The 25,565-nt window shown below is 44.0% G+C and overlaps 1 protein-coding gene across 3 annotated transcripts in view; it reads right to left on the reverse strand.

Annotated features, from left to right (window-relative positions):
- Nucleotides 1–400: 400 nt before the first annotated feature.
- The window catches only part of NDP (norrin cystine knot growth factor NDP), a 30,350-nt gene continuing 5,185 nt past the window's right edge, over nt 401–25,565 (reverse strand). The window contains exons 2-5 of one of the 3 annotated variants that reach the window (XM_040056801.2): nt 19,537–19,677; nt 18,514–19,346; nt 8,429–8,775; nt 401–1,202 (exon numbers count right to left, since the gene is read on the reverse strand). In XM_040056801.2, the coding sequence (XP_039912735.1) occupies nt 975–1,202; nt 8,429–8,647 (447 nt within the window). In that variant the 5' untranslated portion in view covers nt 8,648–8,775; nt 18,514–19,346; nt 19,537–19,677 and the 3' untranslated portion in view covers nt 401–974. Of the gene's footprint in view, nt 1,203–8,428; nt 8,776–18,513; nt 19,347–19,536; nt 19,744–25,565 lie in introns of those variants that run through there. The other 2 variants (XM_040056799.2, XM_040056800.2) reach the window with 2 other exon arrangements.

Consider the following 25,565-nt stretch of genomic DNA (forward strand, 5'->3'; position numbering starts at 1 on the left):
TTGGATCCCCTGTTGTCTTGAGATTTAGGATTTAGGAATTGCCCATCTTTAAAAGGCAAAATGATATTTGCTCAATGGCCTAAGAATTAAGACGAAAATAAGTCCTAGGTTTAGTCATCATTTTGGTGGCTCTGGTTCTGTACATCAACAGATCTACTCAAATTAAGAAATTACTCCATTTAGTATGTGGCATTTTAATATTTGTTTAGTTTTTAGCTTTTGAATAATGACTTTTGCAACAGATGTGATGTGCCGCATTTCTGGGCTTTTAGAAGGGAGGAGCGAGTTTCATGACCTTTCCCTTCTCAAGAGCTGCTCAGCCTCTGAACTCTGATGACACATGGTGCAAATAATTGTTTCAGCTAGGCTGGGTATTCCAAGCATGGCATTTCATATCCAGTTCACTTTTCAATGGTTTATTTGTAATTTAAACCACAGTTAAAGTTATCCAGCATTTGGCCACTAGGTCAGTGACAGATGACCCTTGCCAACAGCACGGTTTGCTTTGAAGGCCAGTATAACTAGAAAACTGAGAATAAATTGTTAGGCTAAGAGGTTGTCTGTGGGAACTGATGCCCATCCTCTGTCCAAATGTCAGTTTCCAGACTGCAGTGCTGTCGTCTGGCTGACCTTCTTCTCTGTTCCCCTGCTGTCCATGGCCAAAAGTAAAAGCACCTCTCTGTAGTCAGAGCTGAGTCTGAAAAAGAAGAAACTCTCAAAAATATCCTTTCGGAAAATAAAAGAAAGACTCCTTAAAAACAAGTCGTGCTTTCTCCTTTGTCACAGCCCGCAGTGCGACACCAGCACCATCCGGCACGTTCCGTACTTCTGCTCTCAGACTCAGTCCAGCCTGGTTAGTCCTGTCCCGGCTGCAATCCTATGCTGGGAGCACCAGCCTGACCTCGGATTGTTTCTTGGGAGTCTTCCCCCACAGCAGCAGCCCCTTGTGCCCCGTCCGCCGCGCCCCTGGGTCCCTAGGAGTTGCACTCCTCGCAGTGGCAGGAGAGGATGTAGCGGTAGGTGGCCGTGAGCCGCATGCCCCCCGAGCACCGCAGCCTCATGGCCTTCAGCTTGGAGGTCTGTGGCCGGCAGCAGTGGCAGCTGGAGCGGAAGGGCTGCTTCAGGACCGTGCTGAAGGAAACCATCGGCTCCGAGCGCGAGGTCTGGCTGCAGCGGCCTTCGCAGCGAGCCAGCAGCACCATCTGCCAAGGAAAGCACAGGGTTAGGAAATGTCCCCAGCCCGCAGCTGACACTCACAGGTGGGAGCCTCCTTCCAGCCTGGCTGGGGATTTTGTCGCTGCATCCCAGCCCCACACTGTGCTTTGCCCCTGGATTTTGTCTGAGAGAGAGGGGGAGATAACGTGGGCAGCAGGAAAAGCAAGGCTCCCCCTGAAATCCCTGGCACTGGCACCAATGAGGACGGCAGGACCTGAACTGACCTTAGGGCTCCAAATGACCACAGCCAGCCCTGCTTTCCAGGCACCATGACTGCAACTGCAGCTTGCTGAGTCCAGATCTGTGGCAGCCAAGCCCTTAAACCATCAGCCAGGCTGATTGGTTGGGTATTTACCAGTGTTTTGAGTATACTCACCAGTGATCAGCAGAACTGGTTCTCACGTCTCAAGTTTACATACACGAACAGGTAAAGCGGAAACATAAAGATGATGCTCAGTTTATTGCTTTAAAGAGTATGTTTCTAGCTTCCTCCTTTGACAAAGATTACATTGAACATGTACTTGCAATTATATGTGTATAGATATATCATTGCATTGGTTGTATCTGTATAAAATGCACTGCATAGCATAAGGCAGTGAAAATGTAAAAGAAGTGGAACTGGTTGCCAAACATGAGGATTCCCTAGTGAGATTTTCAAAAAACAGTGTGGCTCCAGGTCTTCTTCTGAGTTCAAAAGCGAGCTGTGACCAGAACAAAGTTACTTGCACAACAGGAGGTGCTAAGGAAGGAGCGTCCATGAACAGTCACCTACTCCCCAACAACTCCTTGAGCGGAGCAGATACAGCATTAAGCACTACATAAATCTTGTAAAGGACCCTCTAAAGCTCAGCAAATGATGTGTTACAAACAGCTGTTACCACCTTGATAACGGGTGTTGCACAAGTTTGAGCAGACTCCTATACTTTCATGGGGATGGAAATATTGTCCATGTCAGCTGATTTTGCTAAACCAACATAAACTTCAATATCAGCTTATTATCTAAAGTAAGCAGTAAAAAAGTTGTAAGTCTTCCTTATAACCAAGGGAGAACATTACATTTTAACCATGCTACACGGATCTCATGGTTTTTTTCCCCAGAAAATCTGAATGAGCAACTACAAATGTGACTGCAAGTATTTTACGGCATTAAACCTTTTTGAGCTTCTTTCACTGCACAAGTTCAACTGGCTGCAAATCTCTAAGCTATGCAAGCAGGTATAGCAAATGTTTAATATTCTCTTTAGTCAGAGTTGTAAGGAAAGATGAGATAAAAGAGAAAGAATATTCCCGAAATCAAGTAGGAAATGCTAGCACTGTCTGTGTCCATGGGAAAGATTCTGATCATCCATTGTAAAGTGCTTAAAAATTACTCTTCCAAGAGTACTTGCATGCTAAATGTTTTGCTTGAAAATGTATTAATGTATTAGCATATTAACAACTACAGTCAACACAGGTCACAAAGATGTCTTCATGAGCTGGTGATCTGTGCTTGGTACCATCTTGCTTCTTAGTTAGACATGGGCTTTTGTTGCTTTCTGAAAAACCTGCCATCCTTTAGGATTTGTAGCATGAATTTATGGTCTCCTTCCTGTGGTACTGCATATTCATACGTAAATTAGCTTCAGGTGTTTGTACTAATGTGGTGGGATGGAAATTTCAGTGTATTGTCGAGTCACACCTATCAGCTAAGACAAGCTCCTTAATAGCGGAGTCTTTAGTGCATGGAGAACATGAAAGGGACAATCACTGCAGTGCTGTCACCCCGTTACTCACAGATAAAAATCCACTTTCTTCCCCTTGGTAAACAAACCTCACTTCCCAGGCAGAGAGCTGGTGGAGGTATCTAATTAGATACCAGCTATGCAGGTATCTAATCCTGCCTGTATTGCAAAGGGAAGGAACAGATTGGGACATTTAACCCAGTAACTTCCTTCCCAGCAAGTCGATGGCTCTTGTTAGGTCTCCTGCTTTGACCAGGTCACCAAACTGTGCTCTCTCTGCCACAGGCTGTTCCTAAATGTTTGGCTGAATCACAGAATTAACCAGGTTGGAATAGACCTTGGAGATCATCGATAAATTTTGGGGGTGAAGAGCAATCCAACAGCACCTGACAACTGTTTGAAGGCATCAAAAACAACAGAGTGGAACTCTCCTCAGGGGTGGTGCAGGGGGATGTACAACAGCCAGAAATTGCTTTTTGGAAGGTTCAGAGTATCCCTAGAGTCCCTTCCAAGCAATCATTTCTATGATTTCAGCCCAAATGTGACAGCACACATGGCTCTGTGGTGGGGCTGATTTCTGGTGGTCGATGCTTCTGGAGCTGGAAAAATCAGTCACTTTCTGGTACCCTAAGAATTTTTATTTTAGCAGACATGCGTCTGCTCCTGTATCTGCAGGTGCTTTCAGAAATGCCAATAAAAATGCCCTCAAGAAACTGCCAGGACTTGAGAAGAGTTGTCCAGAGTAATTTTAGGGTAGAATTATCTGATGTGCCAATATCTCTGTCTCAATATATTTCTCATAAACAGCTGGCTTCCTAATGCAAACCCAGACTATATTTAGTCAATGTGTCATTGTAGTTATAATTTATAATTTACAATTTATAATTCATAATTTCTAAGCCTTGTCTTTAGAAACCTGTTTTAATCTGTGGAGGCTCTAATTTAACCTGCAGTTTTGCTGGCTAGTTAGTTTTTCATAAGATTAAGGTCAGTATTTACACAATGTACAATCACAAGGTTTTGGTTTTATGCCTTGTTTTTGGGTGACAGTGTAAACTCTTACCAATGGCACAAACCCAAGGTTATCAAGTTGAACTTTCAGGCTGAAAAAAAAAAAAAAAATTAAAAAAAATCAATTTTCCCATTTTCATTGCTTTCTAACCTTCTGGCCTACTTAAAGTCCTAACCAAAATTTACCTTCCTCTTCATAAATCCAGAACAGCACCATTGGATTTTGGCAGGTGTGCAAATGAGCTGGAAATAACATGTGCTTTGAAAGCTCTACTTTGCTTTTTAATCAACTGCACCAGCTGCTTATTGCTCCATGTACTATAGTGCAATAGAGATTATCACCTAAATAATTAGTAATGCTATGATGGCATAGCACGAAGATACAGTGGGTGTGTATATATAGTAAAAACATGTGGGTATTTTATAACCTGACACCCCTTGGCTCCCCTTGGCCCCTGCACACTGAGTTTGTGCATGTCACCTTGCAAGGCTGGATCCAGAAGCGCAGTGTCCTACGACAAGGGAACCATGTAGGTCTATGAGCAGCTAGGGAAGAATATCATTATCATTATCATTATCATTATCATTATCATTATCATTATCATTGTCATTATCATTATCATTATCATTATCAATATCATTATTATTTAAAGTCAATGGTCTCATAGGTACAAGAGAGAGCAACCTGAATCTGAGGCACTATTTGATTCTGATTGTTTGAGCTGTGTTCTGGAAATCCAGAAGCTGTGAACTGCTTTGTTATTAATGGTGTTTGTAGTCCTCTTTTCTGTACCTTCAGCAACAAGCTGAAGCCCGAAAGCAGATGGGCTGAGATGCCTGAGAACAGATTTTCACACAGTTCTCTTGACCTGGCTGCAAGCAGGCATTAGTGAAAATCTCTTGAGCTACCTCAGGAGTAAATGTCTTCAAACATCTGCTAAATCTTTCTTCATCTGCTCTGTGTCTCCCTGGGCTGGATTCTTTAGTGCGAGGCTGTCAGTGGTAGCACGCTTTTGGCACATCTGGACGAAGCACTTGTGACAGCCAAAACTGGAATTTAGGAGCAGTGGGAGCAGTGAGGGAACCCAGCACATTGATGGGGACCAGTGGGTCTCCATGGCAGAGGTCAGGGTAAATCCAATATAGTCAGGAAAGGTAATACCTCATGAGTTGATACAAACATTTCCTTGAAGACAAAGGAAAACAATGCTTTTCTGGAACAAATGGCCTTCTTCCATCCCTCTTTTGTGTCTCTTTTTTATGTTTTGTTACTATAATAGGCTTTGTTTCCAAAGGATTTGGAAAACTGTTTTCATCGCCTGCCTGAGGCCATAAGCAAAGGGGATTTTAATGATTAAATTATATTGGCTGGATGTTTAACAGAACTACTTCCCATGTGGGTATAATTGGCAGCCTCCACAGAGAACCACAGTGGACATGATCCTTTTTCAACCAGGACAGACAGCAAACATAATATGTCTTGTAATTTCTGAAGCCACTTTTAACTTCTGTAACTCTACACTGCACCAAAAGGGAAAACATACGGAGAAAGGATAGCTCAGTGAAACCAGTCTATCACCCCAAAAAAGGGCAAAATCTCTGCTTGATGCTGTGAGTCCAAGCTTCCACAATGGAAACTTGGTGGAAACAAGAGGTGCCACAATTCCCACAGCTACTCCCACAGACTTTTCCTTTTTTGTCTCGGTTGCAATTTATCACAATATAGATATATATATAAACAGACATTGCATCTAGTTTTAATTAGCGTGTCTAATACTCCTTTGTGTTTCTATGGTCCTAGATCCAGAACAGAAGCTGTATGTCTACCAGAATGTTTCAGATACCCAAGACATTAAAACAAAAACAAAAACAAACAAAAACCCAAACAAAAACTAACAACCCCCCAAACAAAGAAACAAAAAATCCAATACAAAAAAAAAAGAAGAAAAAAAAAGAAAAATAACCCAACACAAAAACCAACCCCCCCCCAAACCAAACAAACAAATAACCCACCCCCCCAAAAACCACAAAAAATCCTACCAAAAAAAAAAAAAAAAAAAAAAAAAAAAAAAAAAAACAACAAAAAAAACAACAAAAAACCAAAACCCAAACAGCAACAAAAAGAGGTTGAATTAAGAGAGTTTTCTAGGAAATTATTTCACTTTTTATGGAAACTGTTTTCATTTTCCACTTCATAAGAAAGTCCATACAATTCACAGTATTGTTATAGAAGTGTTCTTGAAACTGTTGTGGAATTTGGAAAGCCAAAATATGTGATAATATTTTCAAACTTGATTTCCATTAAGGGCTTGATTTGAAAATAATCACTGACTTTTGCAGCCAGAATTGTGAATGTTTATGTCAACACCTTTTTCTCCTCAAAGCTCAGTTTTGAAATGATATGGTTTTCATTACAATGCATTTTGTGTTCTCATTTCCATCGGCCCCGCTCCTAAAGGCCTGATTGCTTTTTTGTTTTTCTCTGTCATTGGGAGTGCTAAAGAAAGGGAAGGGGAAAGGGGGGAAGGAGGAAGGAAGGAAGGAAGGCAGAATGGAAGGAAGGAAGGAAGGAAGGAATGGAAGGAAGGAAGGAAGGTAAGGAGGCAAGGAAGGACGGAAGGCACGTGAAGGAAAGGAAGGAAGGACGGAAGGCAAGGAAGGAGGAAGGACGGAATGTAATTAAGGAATGGAAGGTGACAGGAAGGAAGGAAGGAAGACGTCGTAACTTAAAGTACTTCCCTGTCATTCAGTCAGTACTTACCCGTCACTGTCCGGCCTTCCTACTTCCTTTCCTTCCTTCCTTCCTTCCTTCCTTCCTTCCTTCCTTCCTTCCTTCCTTCCTCCTTCCTCTTCTTAGGTCTGGCAGGTGATCAGAGAAGCTCAGAGAGGGGAGGACTGGTGGCACGCTGATGCCTGTAAATGAAAACCACCCACACACCTACACTTGGTCACTTTTGTCTCTTGCTGAAGGCAACTGCAAAAAAAATCAATATTGCACAAAGAGATGCACCTCTGCAGTTCTCTGTGTTAATGCCACGTCTCCCAGATGCTAGGGACTTCTAGTCTAGCCTAAAAGCAAATCAAAAGACCTCTCCTGAATCTTAAGTAATGCATTATTTCACTGCTTGGATTCAGAAGAAGCAGGGTAAAAGTCTGTGGGCTCCCAGTGCTGTGAATCAGGCATGGTTATTGAGAGAACAGTGTAAGGCAGCCCAGAGAAGAGCAGGCTCCCTGTGCCCAGTTTTGAGGCTGTCAGCCCCTCTCTGCTGAGCAGGCACAGGATGAGCCTGGCTGCAGAGGCTTGGCCAGGGCAGCAGCTGTCCTGGTGCTCAGAGCACCCAGCAGGTCTTACTTTCTGTGGAGACTTCTCTCTATGCTTTATTTTAGGTTTTTATGATCTGCAGCTCCCTGTGGCATTCCCTCACTCCTGTGCTGATTAGGGGAAGCAAGGAACTCCTTCTGCCAACGAAGGCGTCTGGGGGTGTCTGCAGCCAGCACTGCATCCATCTCAACTCTGGATCCTCTCTCCTGGTAAATTCTCCCAGGATTGCTGCTGCTGGGGCTTGCCCCCAGGCAGGCACCCCTCTTGTGATAGACCCTGCCACACACCAGCCTGCCATCCCTCTCTCACCCAACACAGGGCTGGCAAAAGCACTGGAGCTGGCAGTGGTTCCCTTTCCTTAATCCTGGGATGTGAGTGCCTGAGGCAAAGCCCCTTCCCGTGGGACAGAGGAATGGCCCAGACCTCTGAATGTAGAGACTGTGTTAACTCTGACAGAGCAAACTGGGACAAGACAAATGGGACCAGCAAGGATTTTCCCATTGTTTCTCCCAGTTCTTTTTCTCCACACAATGAAATAAATGGCTGTAGGCTACATGCACAGGCTGCTGAACCATTTTGACACAAATTTTTCAGACTTGTAATCCCAAATGAAAGTTGATCTTGTATTTGTCTGCTCTTAAGCCCAACAGTTACCATCCAAGTATCATTCTGCACGAAAACAAAGGCTTGGAAAAGGGGGTGGGCAGGGAGAAAATAAGCAATGTTCTTCACAACCTTTTTTAATTACCATTTTTACAGTTTGGTCCTTTATCTCAGTGCTTCACCTGTAGCAGCTATGAACTTGAGCCAGATTAAACGTTCACTTGAAGGATGGAGTGACTGGGGTGATCTAAACTTCCAAACTAGTCCATCTCCTTGGGCCCATCAACTGAGATCCCAAATCAGCTCCTTTAAATCCTGTAATTTACTGCATGTAAGCTTTACCATCCCTAAGAATTTCTCCTTTTGAAAAGGTGAAAAGCGAGTCAAGAGCCTTTATCTCCAGATCCACTTCTTATGCGCACACAAGATGTCCTCACATCCGCAGGCCTCCAAATCTGCTAGATTCTGCTAGATGGGAACTAGAGCAGAGAAAAGCACCCAGAATAGCTCATTTTAACAACCCTTCGTGCCGGGAGGAGGCGAGGGGAGGCCTTACCTTGGAGCTGCACTTGTAGAGAGGGTGGCTGATGGAGTCGACGTAGTGGTGCCTCATACAGCGGCTGGGGTCGGAGTCGATCAGGAAGGAGCCGTCCGATTTACTGTCCGCGTCTCCCATCATCGCCAGGAGCGAGAGCATGGAAATCGAAGCCGCCAGTACATGATTTCCCATTGTCGAGGAACTTCTCGCTGGTAACAGCAGAGGGAGGTAGAGCATCAAAAACCCTCCAAATTCTGGAAGCCAGGTCCTTTCCAGGACGGTGAAAAGTCAGGTTTAAGCGTCTGCGCTGTCATTCTTCTGCTTAAATTGGAGTCTGATGAGATTTCAATCCATCAAAGAATCTCCTGCGCAGGTGGGATAAGAGCAACATGAATCACAATCTGGAGCAAAAAGACCTCTGGAGAAAATGGACATAAATAATATTAAGGCGCTCAGGACCTTTGCTAGCCGAAATACCTGCTCAGAGTGAGCATCATTGGCACAGCAGGTAGGGAGTATGGCCTTAAGGAAGGAGGTGTCAAGGCCTCATTACTTTTAGCATTTTTCTGTCATTTCAGGGAGAACCTTTTAACATCACAAGTGGTGCAATGCCAATCTTTCCCACTTGGTGATGACCCTATCGGGTTCCCCTCAAAACTGCTGATTAGTAATACCTCAGAAGATTCTGCAAGTCAAGAAAACTCTGTATCCACTCAAAGTGTCAAAGAGGAGCAAAGCTCAGCTGCCCACTGCATTACAGGTGGGAATGTCTGGCCTAGGCAGCTCATGGACAGGCTGCAGGAAGGTTGGGCTGTGGCTCTGGAGGCTGCCTGGCTGCCACACCAGCTGCAGGGACAAGGGACACCCCCAGCGTGGAGGGATGCTGAAGGTCCGAGCCAAGGCGTGAGCAAAGTGGTCCCTCAGAGAATTGCTGAGCCCTGACCTGCACTGCATGAGGAACTACTCTGGATGAACTGTCCTGCCCTCTGAGCACCAAACTCCCATGCACACACATGGACAGGCTTTGTTTGCTTATTTGTCAGGCAGCACTCGCTCGGTGTCACCCTCTTCCCAGCTAATTCACAAGCAGCACCTGAAAAATGCATTTATTATTTCATAATAACCAAGTACCATCCCAGCTATCAACTGGGAAGAAATATGTTCGGGTGGAGACATATGGCTATCTACCCAGGCATCTGGATTTCTGGTTCATGTTGGAGATCAGGACATTCCCCAGGAAAAAGGTACAGGACAGCCCCTGAAACGCTGCCCAGAGTTTTGTGCCAGCAGGGGAAGGAGAATATCTCCATCAGCTGCTTCTTCACAGTCCCTTGATCCTTCTCACAAAGCCCTTAGTCCCAACTGGGAGATTAATTTCACTTTTAGTACAAACAGATATAACTTGAAAGAGCTGTGAATTATCCAGCCCGATGAAGGATAGTCAAAGGATACTCATCAGTATAGTTAAAAGTGCAAAGACTTTCTGAAGAAACTTCAGATAAAACGGTTCCCTACTCACAAAGAAATGCTCCAGCAGAGCCTCTTGAGTATTTTAAGAGCTGATGTGTGCCTTTATGGCTTTATACAAGCCTCTTTCAAAACTGTTTTCTGGTTTGCTGGCAGCCCTCTAACCCGGCTGATACTCATCTCCCAAACAGCCTCCCCACCAGAGTGCTTGATGATTTGTATATTGCTTTACAGCCTCCTCCAGCACTTCTGTGAGAGGAGTGTCTAGCAGAGACAAACACTTCCAGAGTTCATCCAAGCTGGGATAGCGTTGATGTGACATCCAAAGTCTCACGCTGGGAAGAAATATTATTAGGGATGCTCTGTGTGTTAGAGAGACAAAGATGTTCTATGTATTAGACATTTTTGTTGTTGTTGTTTCGGGCTATTATCCATGTGCTTAAGTAGGAAAGGAAAAATTATGTGACTGTGGATTCAAATGACAATTTATTTTTTTTTTTCTTTTTTTTTCCCAGAGTTTGACATATGACCTGGTAAATTTTCTTCAGCAAATGGGGCATTAAAAATATACTATGTCCTTGCAGTATAAAGAACTTTAACAAACAACACTAAACACAGGATGTCAGACACATTTATGCACAGCCTCATTCATGTCAATAAATATTCCTCCAAACATTTCAGCAGCATAAGGGAGAAATCTCTTGGCCACGGGAGCTGGGACAGACTCCCTCCCTGAACTGTGCTACTCCAGATCATGCAGATGATGCCCAAGGATTAGCTAACAGGAGGAGGGATGCACTATTTTTTTCTCCATGTTTAACCTTTTACCTACATTCCTATTCTTTTTTTATAAAGAGGCTGACCAAAACATGCTGCTTGGCAAGGACTCCCTCCAACATAGTTAATCATTATTACACACCCAGTAATTCCCTCTCTGTCCAAATAAATTTACTTGATATTAGACGGTCTCATTTCATGTGATATTACACCCAGGGATCCCCATTTCCCATTCTCTCGGTCCCACTGTTAATTCTGTGCTTCTATATCTTTCCATGGTTTTGATCAGTATGATTTAATACAGTGAGAGAAATCTGAAGTCCTGGCTCAGTTTTCAAAAGCTTATCTCCCTAGTTTTCTTCAGGAAATAATTGGATGACACAGAGTCTGCCTCATGAAAACACTCTGAGAAAGACACAGGGAAAAGTGTGAGAAAAGGAACATGGCTGTACCTTCCTCAGGACAAGCACAGTACAAAAAGTATTAACACTTCTACAACCTCTTAAAACTGCCCTGATACTTCACTAGCAAGGAAATGTAGCAGGCTTTGGTAGCAATACTTTGAAAGAAGTAAAAAGTATCACATATTTATAAGAAAAAAAGAGAGAAAACCGTTGTAAATACGATCCATCTCCTGTGAAGTAAGTGGTTACAGTTGTTTATAGGCATCCTGGTAAAATGTGTAGGTGTATCTCCTGCCATGCCTATGGGAAGCATGCACATACTTTTTTCAAGCACATATTCTATATATAGCATATATGGAAGAAAAAGTCTTAGAGGGACATTTAAACACACGGAAGTTAGGGTGTAGATTTTAGATTCTGTAAAAAAAAGTCAAAATATTTTCACTTAGGTACATCACCATGATGAGGTATGTTGGCATGGTATTTTCCATTTCCAGCTGATATTGTGCAATTGCATTTTACTTGAACTTAGCATTATTATTTTTTTTAAGTTAAAAATCTCATTCCTTTTGAAATGCTGTCTGAAATTATAAAGTCCTAGATAGCGCATGCTATCAGGATTGGCATGAGTAGTTTCCAGTCTAAACTTCTGTCCAAAAAACAGAAGCAAGTACAATTGTGATCATAAATCATTATTACAATGACATTTTGTTTCATTTGGAAAATACACCTTTTTTTAATTAAAATCAACAATTTCACAGAGAAACGTTTTTCTTCTATTTCAGCAGTTTTTTCCTCACTTTCTTCCCATGCAAAAACTGTGGTAGATAGCTCGTCTGCCAAGCTAACAAAAAGGAAACCTAAACCCTCCATCTTTATAGCATCCTGTAAAGGAAAAGATGCAAACGTTACTTCATATCCTCAGGCTCAAAATTTGCTACAGAAATACGTGGCCTAACAGTGGATGAAAATCACTACTTCACATTTTTTTCAGAATTTACTGAGATATGCAAAGTACATCTTGTTATCAATGGCTTCGTTTCCTTTCCATTTAACTAGTTTTCAGGATTTCATAGAGACATAACATACTAAAGCTTGTCACAGCTGTTACCTAAAGCTGCTACAGCCGTTAACCTAAAAACTTCAAGGAAAAATAGAAGACATCCCAAAGAAATACCACATTAACATACAGTCTAAGACTGTATTGCACGTGGACATATGTGCCAAGTCTGGGTCATTTTTCCAACTCCACATCCTTATTAACTGATTTCTGAATAATCAAGATTCCTTATCATAACTGTAATATCATTTAGAGAGTGGTGAAGGCTAAGGTTTTGTTTCACTTTAAGGACAGAAGAACATTCCATCATCTGGAATTATTTAGCCGGTCACTTTGTGAGAACGTAAACAGAAATTCCCTTTTTGCTATGTATCTTGGAAAAAAATAAGGAGCTGAGCAGTTCTCCAAAGGTCTGTTGGATCTGCAGAGCTTTTACCCTGTGAGGTAGGATGGGAGCAGTGGAAAAGCTCCTTCATGGTGTACTTCTAGTTAGTTATTCCCTGTGCCCCCCACATCAGGCATGCACAGATGTTCAGCCTGGCTTTCATTGGCTGGGCATTTTCTATGTTTGAGACTCCTGCTTGAAGATGAGAACACCATTTAAGTCACTCAATGCTTTTTGTGTTTTGGGGGCTGCCAAAATCCTGTTGAAGCAGTGGTGTCTTTATATAACTTAAGCCTGGCCTTGCGTGCTGTGCTTATTTAGTAAACACAATGACTTGGATCCTACCATGTGGTTCCTTCCATCTGAATTCATTATGTAAACAGAAGAGTTGCAAGAATACCCCGTTTCTCCAAACTCCAGACCTAAAAAAGTATCACTAATCATGTATGTGTATATATATGTGCATGTGTGTCAATTCACTGCTGTTGTTCTGACAAAAAAAAAAAAAAAAAAAAAAAGCCACAAAGTTCTTCACGAGTCAGAAATGAATTTCTCAAGAATTTTATCGAATTTAGAAAAGTTTTGATTTCCCAGGAAGATAAGGATTTGGAGGCTTCACTCTCCAAGATCTGGACTGGAGTGGAAACAACTCTGATGCGCAAATGACTAAGTCAGGCTCCACAAAGGTTTGCTCTGCAGGGTTAAATTCTCCACTGCCATGACAAAGGCAGCACGGTCTGTTCCCAAAGATCCTCCAGCACCCACAGCACCCAGGTGGCTTCCAGCCCACACAGCTATCCACACCGTGCCTGGAAACAGCTTGGCAAGCACTGAGAGCTGTGGGACTGAATTGCAATCTGAGCCATTCCAGAGAACAGTTCACGGAGTAAGAGGAGCAACTCCAGATGAGAGTCTGACCCTGCTTTCTGTAGAAACACCTGAGTCTTTGTCAGTTCCAGCATATCTTTTAGGTCTGTAAATAAATGCAATCATCTTCTTCTCTAGCTATTTTGCTGTGGCCATTTCTGTGCCAGCAGTGAAGGGGCTGGCCTCCTGTGTGTGCTATCAAAAATCCACACCTCACTCTGCAGCTGCCTGTCAAAACACCTGACAGAGACACTGAGTGGCCACACGGCAGCAGGGCGGCAGCAGCTGAACAGAGGCAACACCACTTGTCTGAGAAATTCCTTCACATGGCATTTGAAGAGGCTTCTTCCCATCCTGAGGCAAGGCAAATGCCAAGCTAAGTATTTTGAGCAGGACCCTTACAGGTATAAATAAGTGAACTTCCCTCCAAGGTCTTGTTGTGCTTAAGAGGGTTTGCTTGACTGACATCCAGCTGTGCTGGAGCTTGTCCCCTTCCATGCCATGGAAAATGTCTTCATCCATGGTCCAGAAGCTCCATCCACCCATCCCAGCAGGGCAGTGTGTGCCTGCATGGAGGGTACACAAACAACAAACACTCCTGGCCAGACCTGGCAGCAGCTGGTGGGCAAGAGGAGAGGGGAAGGAAGAAGGCAGTAAGAAGGAAAACGGGCTAAAAAGAAGGAAATTTAAGCCTCTTCATCTAGTTGTCCATGGTAGAGAAGTCCATCTTCTGGCCCTACTAAGGCTGTGCTGAGAGAAACCCCTGGAAACAATTTTTTACCATGAGACTTCCTTAAGTCTTTCACTATTTCAGGAGATGCATACCTGTGACTGTAAGCAGACTGAAAAATAAAAAAAAAAATAGGAAGACCGTGGCATGTGAAGCACAAGAAGCAACAGGGCAATTGCAGCAAACATAATGGAAGCACCCTGGGAGTCTCAGCCCACGGGGGATGAGCACACATGGGACTGATTCCTGGGAATTGTTTAAAGCCCCAAAAGCGTTCCCGCCGTGGGGACCCGGCGCATGAGGTGGAACAAATCCAGCTGAATGGCACTTGAGCTGTCTGAACTTCCCTCTGCTTTTGAAGTTCCCAAGAACATTTCCAGCCCTTCAGGTAGTAGGAGAGGGGAAGCAGGAGGTGCCTTTCTGCTCTGTGGTTGAAATAACAAACTCCAGTGGGTACTGCGGGCTGGCGCCCGGCCAGCAGACAGGCACAGGCCAGCATGGAGAAAAGGGTTTAATACACTCACAAAGAATAACTACTGGGGGACAAAAGAGTGCTTGTATTTTTATTCTTTCCTTTTCCTGCTTCCAGGAAGCTTTAAATAGATTGATTAGGGGCATGCATGGGATGTCTCACTAATGAGGGAGTAGAGCCTTTTAATGGTGAGGTGATGCCAGCCTTGGATTCTTTCTTTATTCTTGTGTCTCGCTGAATATCAGAGTAGCCGTGGTCTCGAGTCTCAGACAGCAGAGGAATACAGTTTTCCACTTGGTCATGCATCCAGAGGGTGCTGGGTGGGATTACTCCTCGGTGAAGCGCCAGGTGCAGAGCAGAGCAGTCTAGGGCTGTCCATCCCTCTAAGGGGGCAAGCCAGCAAGGGTGGCTGCTGGCTGCAGTGCAAGTGTTCCCAGCCAAGCATTAGCTATAGGATTTGCTTCAGTAATTACCTCTACTTCAGTCTTATGACCCAACATGAGGCAAAATTACTCTTGGCCAAATTACAAGTTGCTGAGAGGTCTAGGGCATTCAGGCATGTGTCCTCTACCTGTTGGAGTGTGTTACAAGCAGGTGGGCAGTTTTTGTTCTCTGTCTTTTGCATGTTTTCCAGCGAACTCAAAGGCCTGTAGTCATCAATAGATGCAGGAGTAGGAATGGGTCTTTTTATTCTTTAACACTAAGCAAACACATCCCTGCCACTGGGACCAGAAGAGAGTGTTATGCATGCCGGAGACAGCAAATGATTGAAGGGGATGTTCCCTCTCTTCTGACCCCAGGGGCAAAATCCTTTCCTCTTTTACACACAGGCAACATTCAGACCACCATCCAATATACCTCATCCTCCGATAATTAGGGAACCTAAATATTTGGCTCATGGTAACAATTCTATGTCTTCTAACAAGGGGAACAGCGCTGCCCTAGGTCCCACTCCCTCTGAGCTGTGCTGCTATGACAGCAATGTGATTGTCACTGCCATGGTATGCTTAACCTTTGCCAAACCAGAGCTGAGGCATTAACTCAGATCCTCAACCCACATGTCTTAAAGGGCAACATAACCTGTGCTGCCTCAGCCCGACACAGTCTGCAGCTCAGTAATAACAAGCACGAAAATGTGACAAGCATGAGCCGTAAAAATGATTGATGCAACTAGAAAAATAACAAAGAGAAGCTGAAAAATAGCAAAGAGGAGGAGGGATTCCTGGGACCAGTGTCTCCATGGCACCAGCAGCCCCCTACTCTCACAGCAGAAGAGAGGCTACAGTCATCTGTAGTAGAAAGTATCTCCATGCCACACAAAGAAATTCCAGCAGACAGAACACAAGGACTGATGGTGTCTGGAAGTGGTAGTGCCACTGCTCCCCACATAATAATAGTTTGAATTAGATTATGTGAGAAAAGGAGGCATATATAGACGACCAGCTGCTCAAAGGCTTATTACAACCTTGCTTTTATTGTTCTGCTAAGTTAGAGGTGGGGCATCAGAGGGATTCCTAACATACCACTACTGAGAAATTTTAATATGTTCCACACTGACACATATAAAAAGGAAATAACAGCTGATCACAGCCCGCAGAGACTGCAACATCTCTTCATATGCATGCACAGAAGTGTGGTCAAAGTGGGGTGCTCTTGGCTCAGACACCTGAGCTAACCTAACCCAGCTAAACTTTTCTCCTGCCATTGAGTCGAGTTTCAGCAAAAGGACTGTCAAGTGTGAAGTGAGGCAGCAGGAAAAAAGGTGATCTGGACATGGCTGTTCACCCCATCCTGAGACACCAGGACATGGAGAAGGGCAGGGAAGCTGAGAGGCAGAACACTTAGCACTGATGAAAAGAAACACGTGTTTACACAAGCGACAATGATCCGGGGGAACAAGATATCGCAGAGGGCAAAAGTTTAGCTGGGCTCAGGGAAAGGACCTGTTGTGTATGGGGGGGTTACAGTCACAGGGGCTTCATTTCTGAAGAGTTTTTGGAAGGGTGGTAAACCCTCAGGACTCTGAGAGTTCAATGGATGGTGTTAGGGAAAAATCCTTTGCCCCAGCAAGTTACCCCGTAGCTGCTGCCACAGGGTCTTTGTGTCTCTCTTTGATGTGGCCGCTTCCAGAGATGGATTGCACACATGACAGGGGGCTACAGTCTCATGTAGCAAAACCTTCCTAAAACTCAGAGGGACAAGTCTCTCCTCATACCCAGAAGGAGTATGAGACAGAGAAATTTGCAATACCTAAAATACAACTATCAAATATTTACAATCATAATTACAATAGTGATTGGGAGGTGGGCACGGGGAAAGAGGGGATTTTCTTTTCTTTCAGTTAAACAAATAATCCATCAGATTATTAATCCAAGTTGCAAAAATGAATGTCTCAGTGGTTTCATGCAAGTTTTGCCATAGATAGTCAATCTTCTCCAAATTCCAAGGACAACCTTGAGCATTTCCTAGTGCATCTGAGAGCAGACAAGCCAGGAAGGGAACAAAGCCAGCCCCAGGAGAAATGGGGAATGAAGCCAATCATGGGAGGACTCCCTGTCAAATGAGTCACAGCAGGCATCAGTATGAGCTCCCAAGGAAGTGGCTTGTTTCCCTCCCACCTTGGGAAGACAGGCTGCAGTCCTGGCCAGGCAAGAAGGCAAGAATATGCACGTGCTGCCACAAGCCTCAGTGGTGCACAAGGGAGGGTTCCAGTGGGGCAGGTGGCTTTTGTGGAAATCAGCCATGCCTAAGGAGCTACCTGGGGTACTGCTACTGCAAACTGTACCCAAGGCTGTCCATATAAAATATCTTGCTCTGCAAAGGCCAGTCATCAGCACACATTAATCTGATCCAAACCAGGCACTGCACAAACCCAGGAAACCTACACGGGACACCTTCAGGTAGAGAAATGAGCCTGCAACTAATCATCATCAGCCCCTAATTATTCCCTGTCCCTAAATCAAACTGCATGTTAGTTTGTAAGCTTGAAATACCTATTCCTTCCCCATTTGTTTTGAACTGGAAAGTCTTAAAGCATTGTTTTATAATACCAAATAACATTTCATTAGCAGCAAGAGCATATCAGTGCATATATGTCACATTGAGAATCCCTGATTCAAGCTGATAAATAGTTACTGACCAAATAGTTCTATTAAGGTCCAGGAAATTATTCATGTGTATAACTACTCGCAAATATGAGTAAGGTCCCACAGCAAGAGCAAAAGTGAGCATTATTAGTAATTCAAAAGCAAGGGGAAAAAATTAATAGGTGCAGGTCTTAACATGTAGATATTCTTATTTTGTTTTTGAGGAGGGACAAATAACAGCACAGTGATTATTACAGCTGCACTTATTGCCACACCAGGCAGCTGGGTTGCTTCTACTAGAAAATAACTTTGCAGTGAAGTACTGATTTCAAGTGAGATAGTCCCCACTGTTGGTTTTAAATAATCATTTGCCCTCAAGTGAGTTTGTCCTGTTAGTGGTTTTGGAAAACACCTTTTGCCAGTCCTTTTTCAACAGGCAGAGTTCCTTCCTCTCAGCTAGAGTTATAAAGCTTTAGGAACTGTAACATTCTCCTCTCTAAAGAGCTGCAGGAATGTTAAGGGGTTACTTGCCTTGCCTACTTGTCTATCCCAGACAGAAACAAATGAGATGTGTTATGGGGAGGCTATGAGGGAAATTTCAATGAACTTGCAAGGTAGGATGAGAAATCTGCCTGGCAGCCCCACGAGTCAGTGCACACACACACACACACACACACACACACACACACCATCTTGCAAATCCAGATTTGTCACAAGAAAATCGCCCCCCTCAGCACACACTGTGTGTGACCCTGCAGCAGTAGCTAACCCAGTCCTGAGATTGAGCTTCTTTGTTACTCTGTTCTTCGCTGCTGGACCCGTCCACTTGAACTTTTATGGGATGGATTCACTCACCTGAATCCCAGCAGGGAGCCGGGGCTGTCCCGGGGCAGTGTCGGTCCCCGAGCCTCGCAGTTACCCTACGCTGACACTCGGTCACCGTGCTCACGGCAGCGAAATCCTTCTTTGGTCCCAGAGAAACAGCGGACAGCGGTGCTCGTGCCTCTGGCGCTGACACACAGGGAAATGATCTGCCGGGAGCGGAGGAGAGCCTCCCTCTCTCCTCCGGCGGGCGGTCTGGGGTCCCGCAGCATCCTCCCGTGTCAGCTCCGGCCCCGCCGCGCTGCGTGTCACCGGCACCCACCGAACGAACCCCGGGCACCGCAGCAAAGCCAGGCAGCCGGGCTCTCCTCACGGCTCTCAGCCAATAAAGAGTGCGTGTTAAATCTGTCCTAATCCACCACCGGCGCTGTCCGGTCCATTGGAAAGCCTCGCGGAAGTTTGGATAAATAACAACGTGCGAATTACGAGCGCTCCCGCGAAGCGCGAGAGGCAGAGCTAGAAATAAATATTGCCTGTTGTTTCAAATTATTCTGAGCGCTCCGGCGGATGACTGGCAAGGGAACGGCAGGCGTAAGTGGTGATAGAAGTAAACAGTCCGACTTTAAAGCAGCAGGCTTGCCCGCCTTCATAGAGCCCGGTTGTAGTGGGACAAAGAGAGTGCGGGGCACAGCAGCGCTCTCCCGGCGGATTCAGGGCAGAGTCCAGCATGTCCATTCGCTCCAAAGCCACACAGCAATGACCAGCACGGAGCTGCAGACTGGAGCTCGGCATGCTCACAAGAATAGGTGTTTAACCAAGTTGCTCAGAAGCACCCCGGGCTACCTATCTGATCGCATGCAGGCTACCTTCAGACAGGAGATAAGGACACGAGGGTAAGGAGACACAGGGACTAGAGCTGTGCTGATCCCATTTAAACACAGTTTAATTTGAAAAACGGTACAAGGACAACATCTCTTTGTCAGATAGAGATTAAGCATTCAGTTTAAGCCCACGTAATACTCAAAATTTGTAGGAATCTCTTATTTGCATGCTTACCTTTGGAAAATGCACCACTCCGTCCTTCCCTCGAACTCTTCAGAGAGCTAAAAGAGGTCCCGTTGCTTCCAAATGCTTTTGTTCTTCTGTCCCTCCATCACATGGCTTGCCTTTTATATTTGCAACACACAAAAGTTAGGGCTGTTGTTTAAGAGAGAGAGGGAGAGAGAGGGAGAGAGGGGGAATGTCAAATGGAAAAGTGCCATTGCAGTCATATATCAATCAGGGCAGTGGCAGCAGCAGCTCTGGCAAATGGGAATTCCACAGAAATGTGAAGCTCTTGTTATCTGAGAAATCACAAAACACCACCAGCCAAGCTCCCCTCTGCAGGGACTTCTTATTATTGGCAAGCTAGGAAATTGAAGGAAATGTAGGCGCTTTTTTAATTGCTGTTATTATTTCAGATCTGGAGATAAGGACGCTGTGGCATGTGTAAGCCAGTGGAATATAAATCCTGAATCAAATTCCTTCCTAAACAAATGCACCATGTGCAAGATAAAGCAAACCACTGAGAAGAAAAGTAGCAGAGCTAAGTGAAGAATCTGACAGTAATGATTTAAAGAATTTGATAACTGTTTGCACTTGGAAAATATCCATAGAAAAACTACCTGCTCCCTAGATTACTCATTAATCCTTCTTTCTTTTTGGACCAGTTCTTCTTAGGCTTTTTTAAACTGTGATTGATCTCAGATATCTTTAATTCAAGCTGTGCTGCTTCACTACAATTGGTCAACTGAATCATCTGATATTCCCTGGCTCTCCAGATGAGTAAGCAGGCGAGCATTTTCTGTATAAATGCCTGTCTGCAAATCTGCAATTCCCCTGCTTCAGGCAACTTGCCCTGAAATTCTGAAGTTTCTGTTAAATAAACTCAGGAGTTTGCTCAGAGAAGAAAACATTGTCTTTCTACTTCACACACCTTTCTCTGAAGAATGCCAAGTTCAAAAGGAGATAGCCTTAAAATATTTTATAATATTATGGGTTTATGCAAAAAAATTAAAAAAAAAATAAAATAAAATGCCCTGAGAGGCTGAAGGCAGGCTCCATCCACAGGAAAACCCCACTTACAACAAGTACATCACAGCTCTGGATGCACCAAACCCTTTTCTGTGCAGAGGAGAGCGTTTCACTTCCCTGTGGAGTGCCCCCTAGTCATCCTGCAAGATTATGGGAAGCACAGACCTAAGCTGGTTAATTAAAAAATAGGCAACATAGCTGGCCATTCACAAGCTGGATCTGTTCAGAGGCACTGGCCAGCAGATGGACAGGGTTCTGTGTCGATTGTGTTTGAACTCTAAAGGAAAGTTGGTATTTGATGGATGATGTTATTAGCTAAATGTCTTATGTGGTGTGAGATCAAAGGACAGATGGGAATTATGCCTTAAAAATAGAATAATCTAAAAGGGGAATGGCTTTTAGATGAGTAGACATCATGGAAACAATAAAGGAGACTTTCTTTGGCTTGCTTTGCTGCACAGCCAGGTTTGACTGGTGGGATAAACAAACAACTTAGGACCAAAATTCTTAAGATGTGTTTCACTGCTGCACATATTTCCCTTCATATTCAGCATTTACATTGTTTTGCCTTTGAGTCAACCTTGTGTTTCTCTCCCTGACCAAATGTGTCCCAGCTCTCTGTTTCCTCACAGATGCCACTGAGGTCACCCAGGGTGGGTGGTGACAAAGCTCATCAGCATCTTCACCTCGCTGTAACCACAGATTGAGACTGCTGCTCTGGCACGGCACTCACCTCAAACAGAGAGACTCCACACAGCAACCTCTTTTAATTTAGCCAACACCTTCCTTTGAAAGGAAGGCTATTGGCCCTATGGTCATTGTACTGCTGTGTTCTTTTTCCGCCGGCAAGAAAGTGATTTAAATACTCTGGTTACTTTCACTAAGAGCCTCCCACGTGCAAGATGAAGCAGACTCTGGATGAAATCCTCCAGGAGACAGTGGATCTCCTACTCATGGTCCTCACTGAAAATGGTGTTTTAGGGTTTTTTTACTGGCACCGCTTAGGCTTCATATCTTTGTGTCATTTGCAGGTGACAATATCTGTATTCTTTGGAGTTTTTTGTTGGGTGCTAAGCCTACTCATCAATAATTCCTCAAAGAGTGGTATTTTGGAGATGTAGTGCTCAGCAGTGTGCTACCACAACATAAATTCTTAGTACAGGAAAATCAGCAAAAGTGGCTTTCAATTTTTTTATCTTCAGCTTCCAGACTCTGTTTGGCAGCCAGTGGAAGTTAATCAGCAATTAATTGACCGCACAGCCTGGTGACTTATAAACTGACGCTCTCATTTGTGGCCTTCTGAATGAACTTGCACATGATCACAAGCAGAAAAGTAGAAACATCTAATGCAGCCTCCCCCCAACTCAAGAACACTGTGGCCCATAACTTTTTCATAGCTGTTCATAAATCTTTAGCCTCTCTCAAACGCTGTGACTTAATCCCACCCATAAAACCAGACATTTTGAAGAAACAAATAAAAGCAGAAAGAACAGGAGCTCAGAGCTCAGTTTTCAAAGACCACTAGACATCTGAGATGACCCCAGATATAAGATAATATTTCCAGAAGATTTAAGGTATTCTGCTCCCATCAGTTCTGATCTAAGTTCCCTTTGAAAGAGGCTTATCTCACCCAAAAGTATTGGCCTGAAAACTAAATTTAGGCTCTTCCAGAAGCAAGTTTAGAGTTTCCATTCCAAATTACTTTCAGTACAAGCCAAATTCAGATTGACATCTGTAATAGTTTTTCTCTCTGTGAACAACCATAAAAAATCTGCTGACTCAGTTGAACTAAATGTACGTATTTTTAAAATAGATTATCAGGTGAGATAAATCCCTTCCTTGTAATCTCAAGATGTAATTTTGAAGAGATGGAGATCTACTACTTCCTGGAGTTCTGCCAACCTCTCTAGTTCAGTCCCCATAAAATGTGTTGGAGACCTGCACCCTATTCTTTATTCCACCATCACCATATGACCTACAAGACTCATGTTTTCCCTCAGAAAAGCATTGGACTACCATTAGCCGCAGTTCAGTGGGACCCAAATGTTTGCCCTGTTGGTATCATCAACCCCTATGTTCCTTCTTCAAAGGAGCAGGATTTCATTTCTCCATCATGCACATGTTGTGAAATGCCTTCAGACTTGTGCAGAAAACTCAATATTTCATTTTTGTCTTAAGGATTTCCCAGTGCTGCTGTTTTGTAGTCTCCCCCAGGCAACTTTTACATTCCGAGACAGCAGGTAACAGACCTCAAAATCAGCAAACATGCTGTCAGAACCGGCATTGCTTGGTATCTGTGCTGGTTGTGTCTGCAAAGACCAGGAAAGGAGTACAAACTCAAGGACAATCTTTAAATGTAGATACACCCTCATGCACAGACATAAACATTGCACCCTTTTGTTGGCAGCAGCTGGAGGGAGTGGGATGCACAGGAATGCAGTTCAGGGAAAGGCCATGCTTTGTTCCATTATTGAATTGATGAAGGAGGGTTTATATTTGGGGATTGGCCATCAGTTTTCCTCTCATAATTGTGAATGTAGGAGGAACTGAAAGCATTGTAATAGCCATCTACAGCAAGAAAAAAAAATTAATACTCATATAATGAATTTATACCTTGTATATGTATGAAGTACTCAGAATTCTTAGAGGAAGTATTTCTATCATTTTAATAATTAAAAATAAACATTAGGCAAATAATATTCCCAATAAATAAAACTTCATAACTACATAGTGATGAAAGAGCAGGTGGCACAAAAGTCTGTTTAGACACTCAATGCTTTTCATCTTTCTCCCCATGGTGCTTTATCTCAGGTTTGTTATGCAAGGTTATTTAAATACCTAAACACACATAATCTTCTGTAAACTAAATGGGTCTCTACTTTCAATGTTTATGTGTATTAATGACTGTGTGTTGTTGAGAAACAGTAAATGGAAATGTTTATTCAGCAGTTTACACAAACACTGTTATTACAGCAAGGCTCCCATCATCTGGGGATAAGGCTGCTATGGCGATGTCTGTAAAAATTAGGTCTCAGTTGTATGCTTATTAATTTTAAGACAGAAAGGAATATTTCCTGTGGACAAAACTTGGGCTTTTGGCTGACTTGAAAAACGCAGCTGCAGAAGGACCAGAAGCTGGTGTCCCCCCGGCTCCCTCAGCAGGAAGAAGCAGTTGGCCAGGTGGAGTCACCTCCTCTGAGGTGTGCTGCCCACAAGGCACAAACTACTGTGGACTATCAGTGCTTTAAAAAGACAACCTGAGGAACCTGACAATGCAAACAATGTGGCAAGGGGAGATCCTGGATGAGCAATGTCTTGGCTATGTCTGGAGGAGGGGTGGGCGATGCTGTGGCATGGGAAGGTTTTTTGGGAATGACCTGGGCACACAGAGTCACTGCCCTGCCCTCAAGTCACAGCCAGGCTGACCTGCACTCACCAAGAACCCCAATGGACAGCTTGTACAGGACACGTGAAGGAGCCTGGATCCCTGCATATTTTTCCCTATGTCCCTCATGGTTACCCACTCAGGTTTTTCCCCTACGTAAGCATCTTCCCCACATCTGTTGATTGAGTGTAGTTAAACTCTTTGTCCTTTGCTCCCTTCTACAATTTTTTCAACTGCTTTTAAAAGCCTTACAAGACTGCTGGCTGAGTAAGGGGCAGCACACCCTCACTGAACAACAAACATCCCATGGCTTGCCTCCTCAGGCAGCAAACTCTGGGTGCTTTGGTTTCCCTCTGCAGGACAGCAATAGGATGCAACATTCCTGCCCAAGCACCACACTTCCTCACATTCTTCTAGACAAGAAATTGTCTAGAAACTTAGTTTTGCCTGTGAGACCTCAGCCTTGCTATTAAAATTTATTTAATTTGAGCTGTTGGATGAAAAGCTGCAGGTAGAATATACCACCAGGGCCAAGAAACAAAAGGGAACTCAATGCATTTCAATTCTACAAGAAACTTGTAAATAAGAGAGTAGAAGTATCTGCTCTACTTTCAGGCTGCTGAAAGGTGGAATGCCTTTTCCCTAGAGACTGTTGTCACCCTGATCCCTGTCCCCATCCCCTTTGGAATGACTGGCTGCACCTCTCTGGTGTCCTTTGCCTCTACATTACACCTAATGGAGAAAGAGGAAAGCTACTGTGTTTCCCTGAATTTCAACGGCATGGATCAACAGTTCTGCAGACACTTGGGGGGTTTATCCACCCTTCCTTGAAGGCAGCTGTCCTCTCTCTGTCAGTGGAAACCACAAACAGGCACTGCCCAAAGGGCAGCTCATTTGCTTGTGATGGGATGAGGTGGAATTGCCTTTTGGCAGTACCTGTTTATTTCTATAAATAACAAAAGGAGCCAATAGTTGGCCTGACTCAGTCATCCAGCTGTTGAACATCTTGGTTAGGGCAGATCAGTTCCACCTTCAAAGTTGTTTCAGATGATCTTATAAGCATATGCAGTAGATGCTTAACATACCAGCTAACAATCTGCAGTTGCACATAGGTCAGTGTTAAATATCACACTTTTTTCCAGGCTGCAGGGAAAGTTTTGCATTAGACCCTGTGGGATAATGACACCTGATGTGCAGTGTGCAATTTGCAGCATATGTTTTCCACCTGAGAGAGGGAGAAAGGATCTCTCTGTGAAAACTTGTAATATGTCAGACGTTTCTCTGAGTGCCAAAGAATGTGGAAGCTTCCATGTGGGAATTTCTCCATGGCCCACTTGGGTGATGCGTGGTGCACCTTGGGCATCCACACTGGCCTCTCTACCCCCTTAGCCCAAACCACAAACAATAACATTTCTGCTGATTCCTGTCCCCAGTGCTTCTCAACAGGTCAGAGTTTGTCAGAAAGTCCTAAAGAGCACCCAGTGGCACAGCTGGAAATTTTGCATTAGTACAGACTGGGGGTTAAGGATTCTAATTGTGGCTTGAAGCAGCTTTCCTCAGCAAGGGTCAGATCCTGAGGGCTCCCTTGAAGCTTGAATATCACTGACCATCAAACTGCAGCTTCATT

Source organism: Hirundo rustica, chromosome 2, assembly GCF_015227805.2.
Source record: "Hirundo rustica isolate bHirRus1 chromosome 2, bHirRus1.pri.v3, whole genome shotgun sequence".
NCBI lineage: Eukaryota > Metazoa > Chordata > Aves > Passeriformes > Hirundinidae > Hirundo > Hirundo rustica.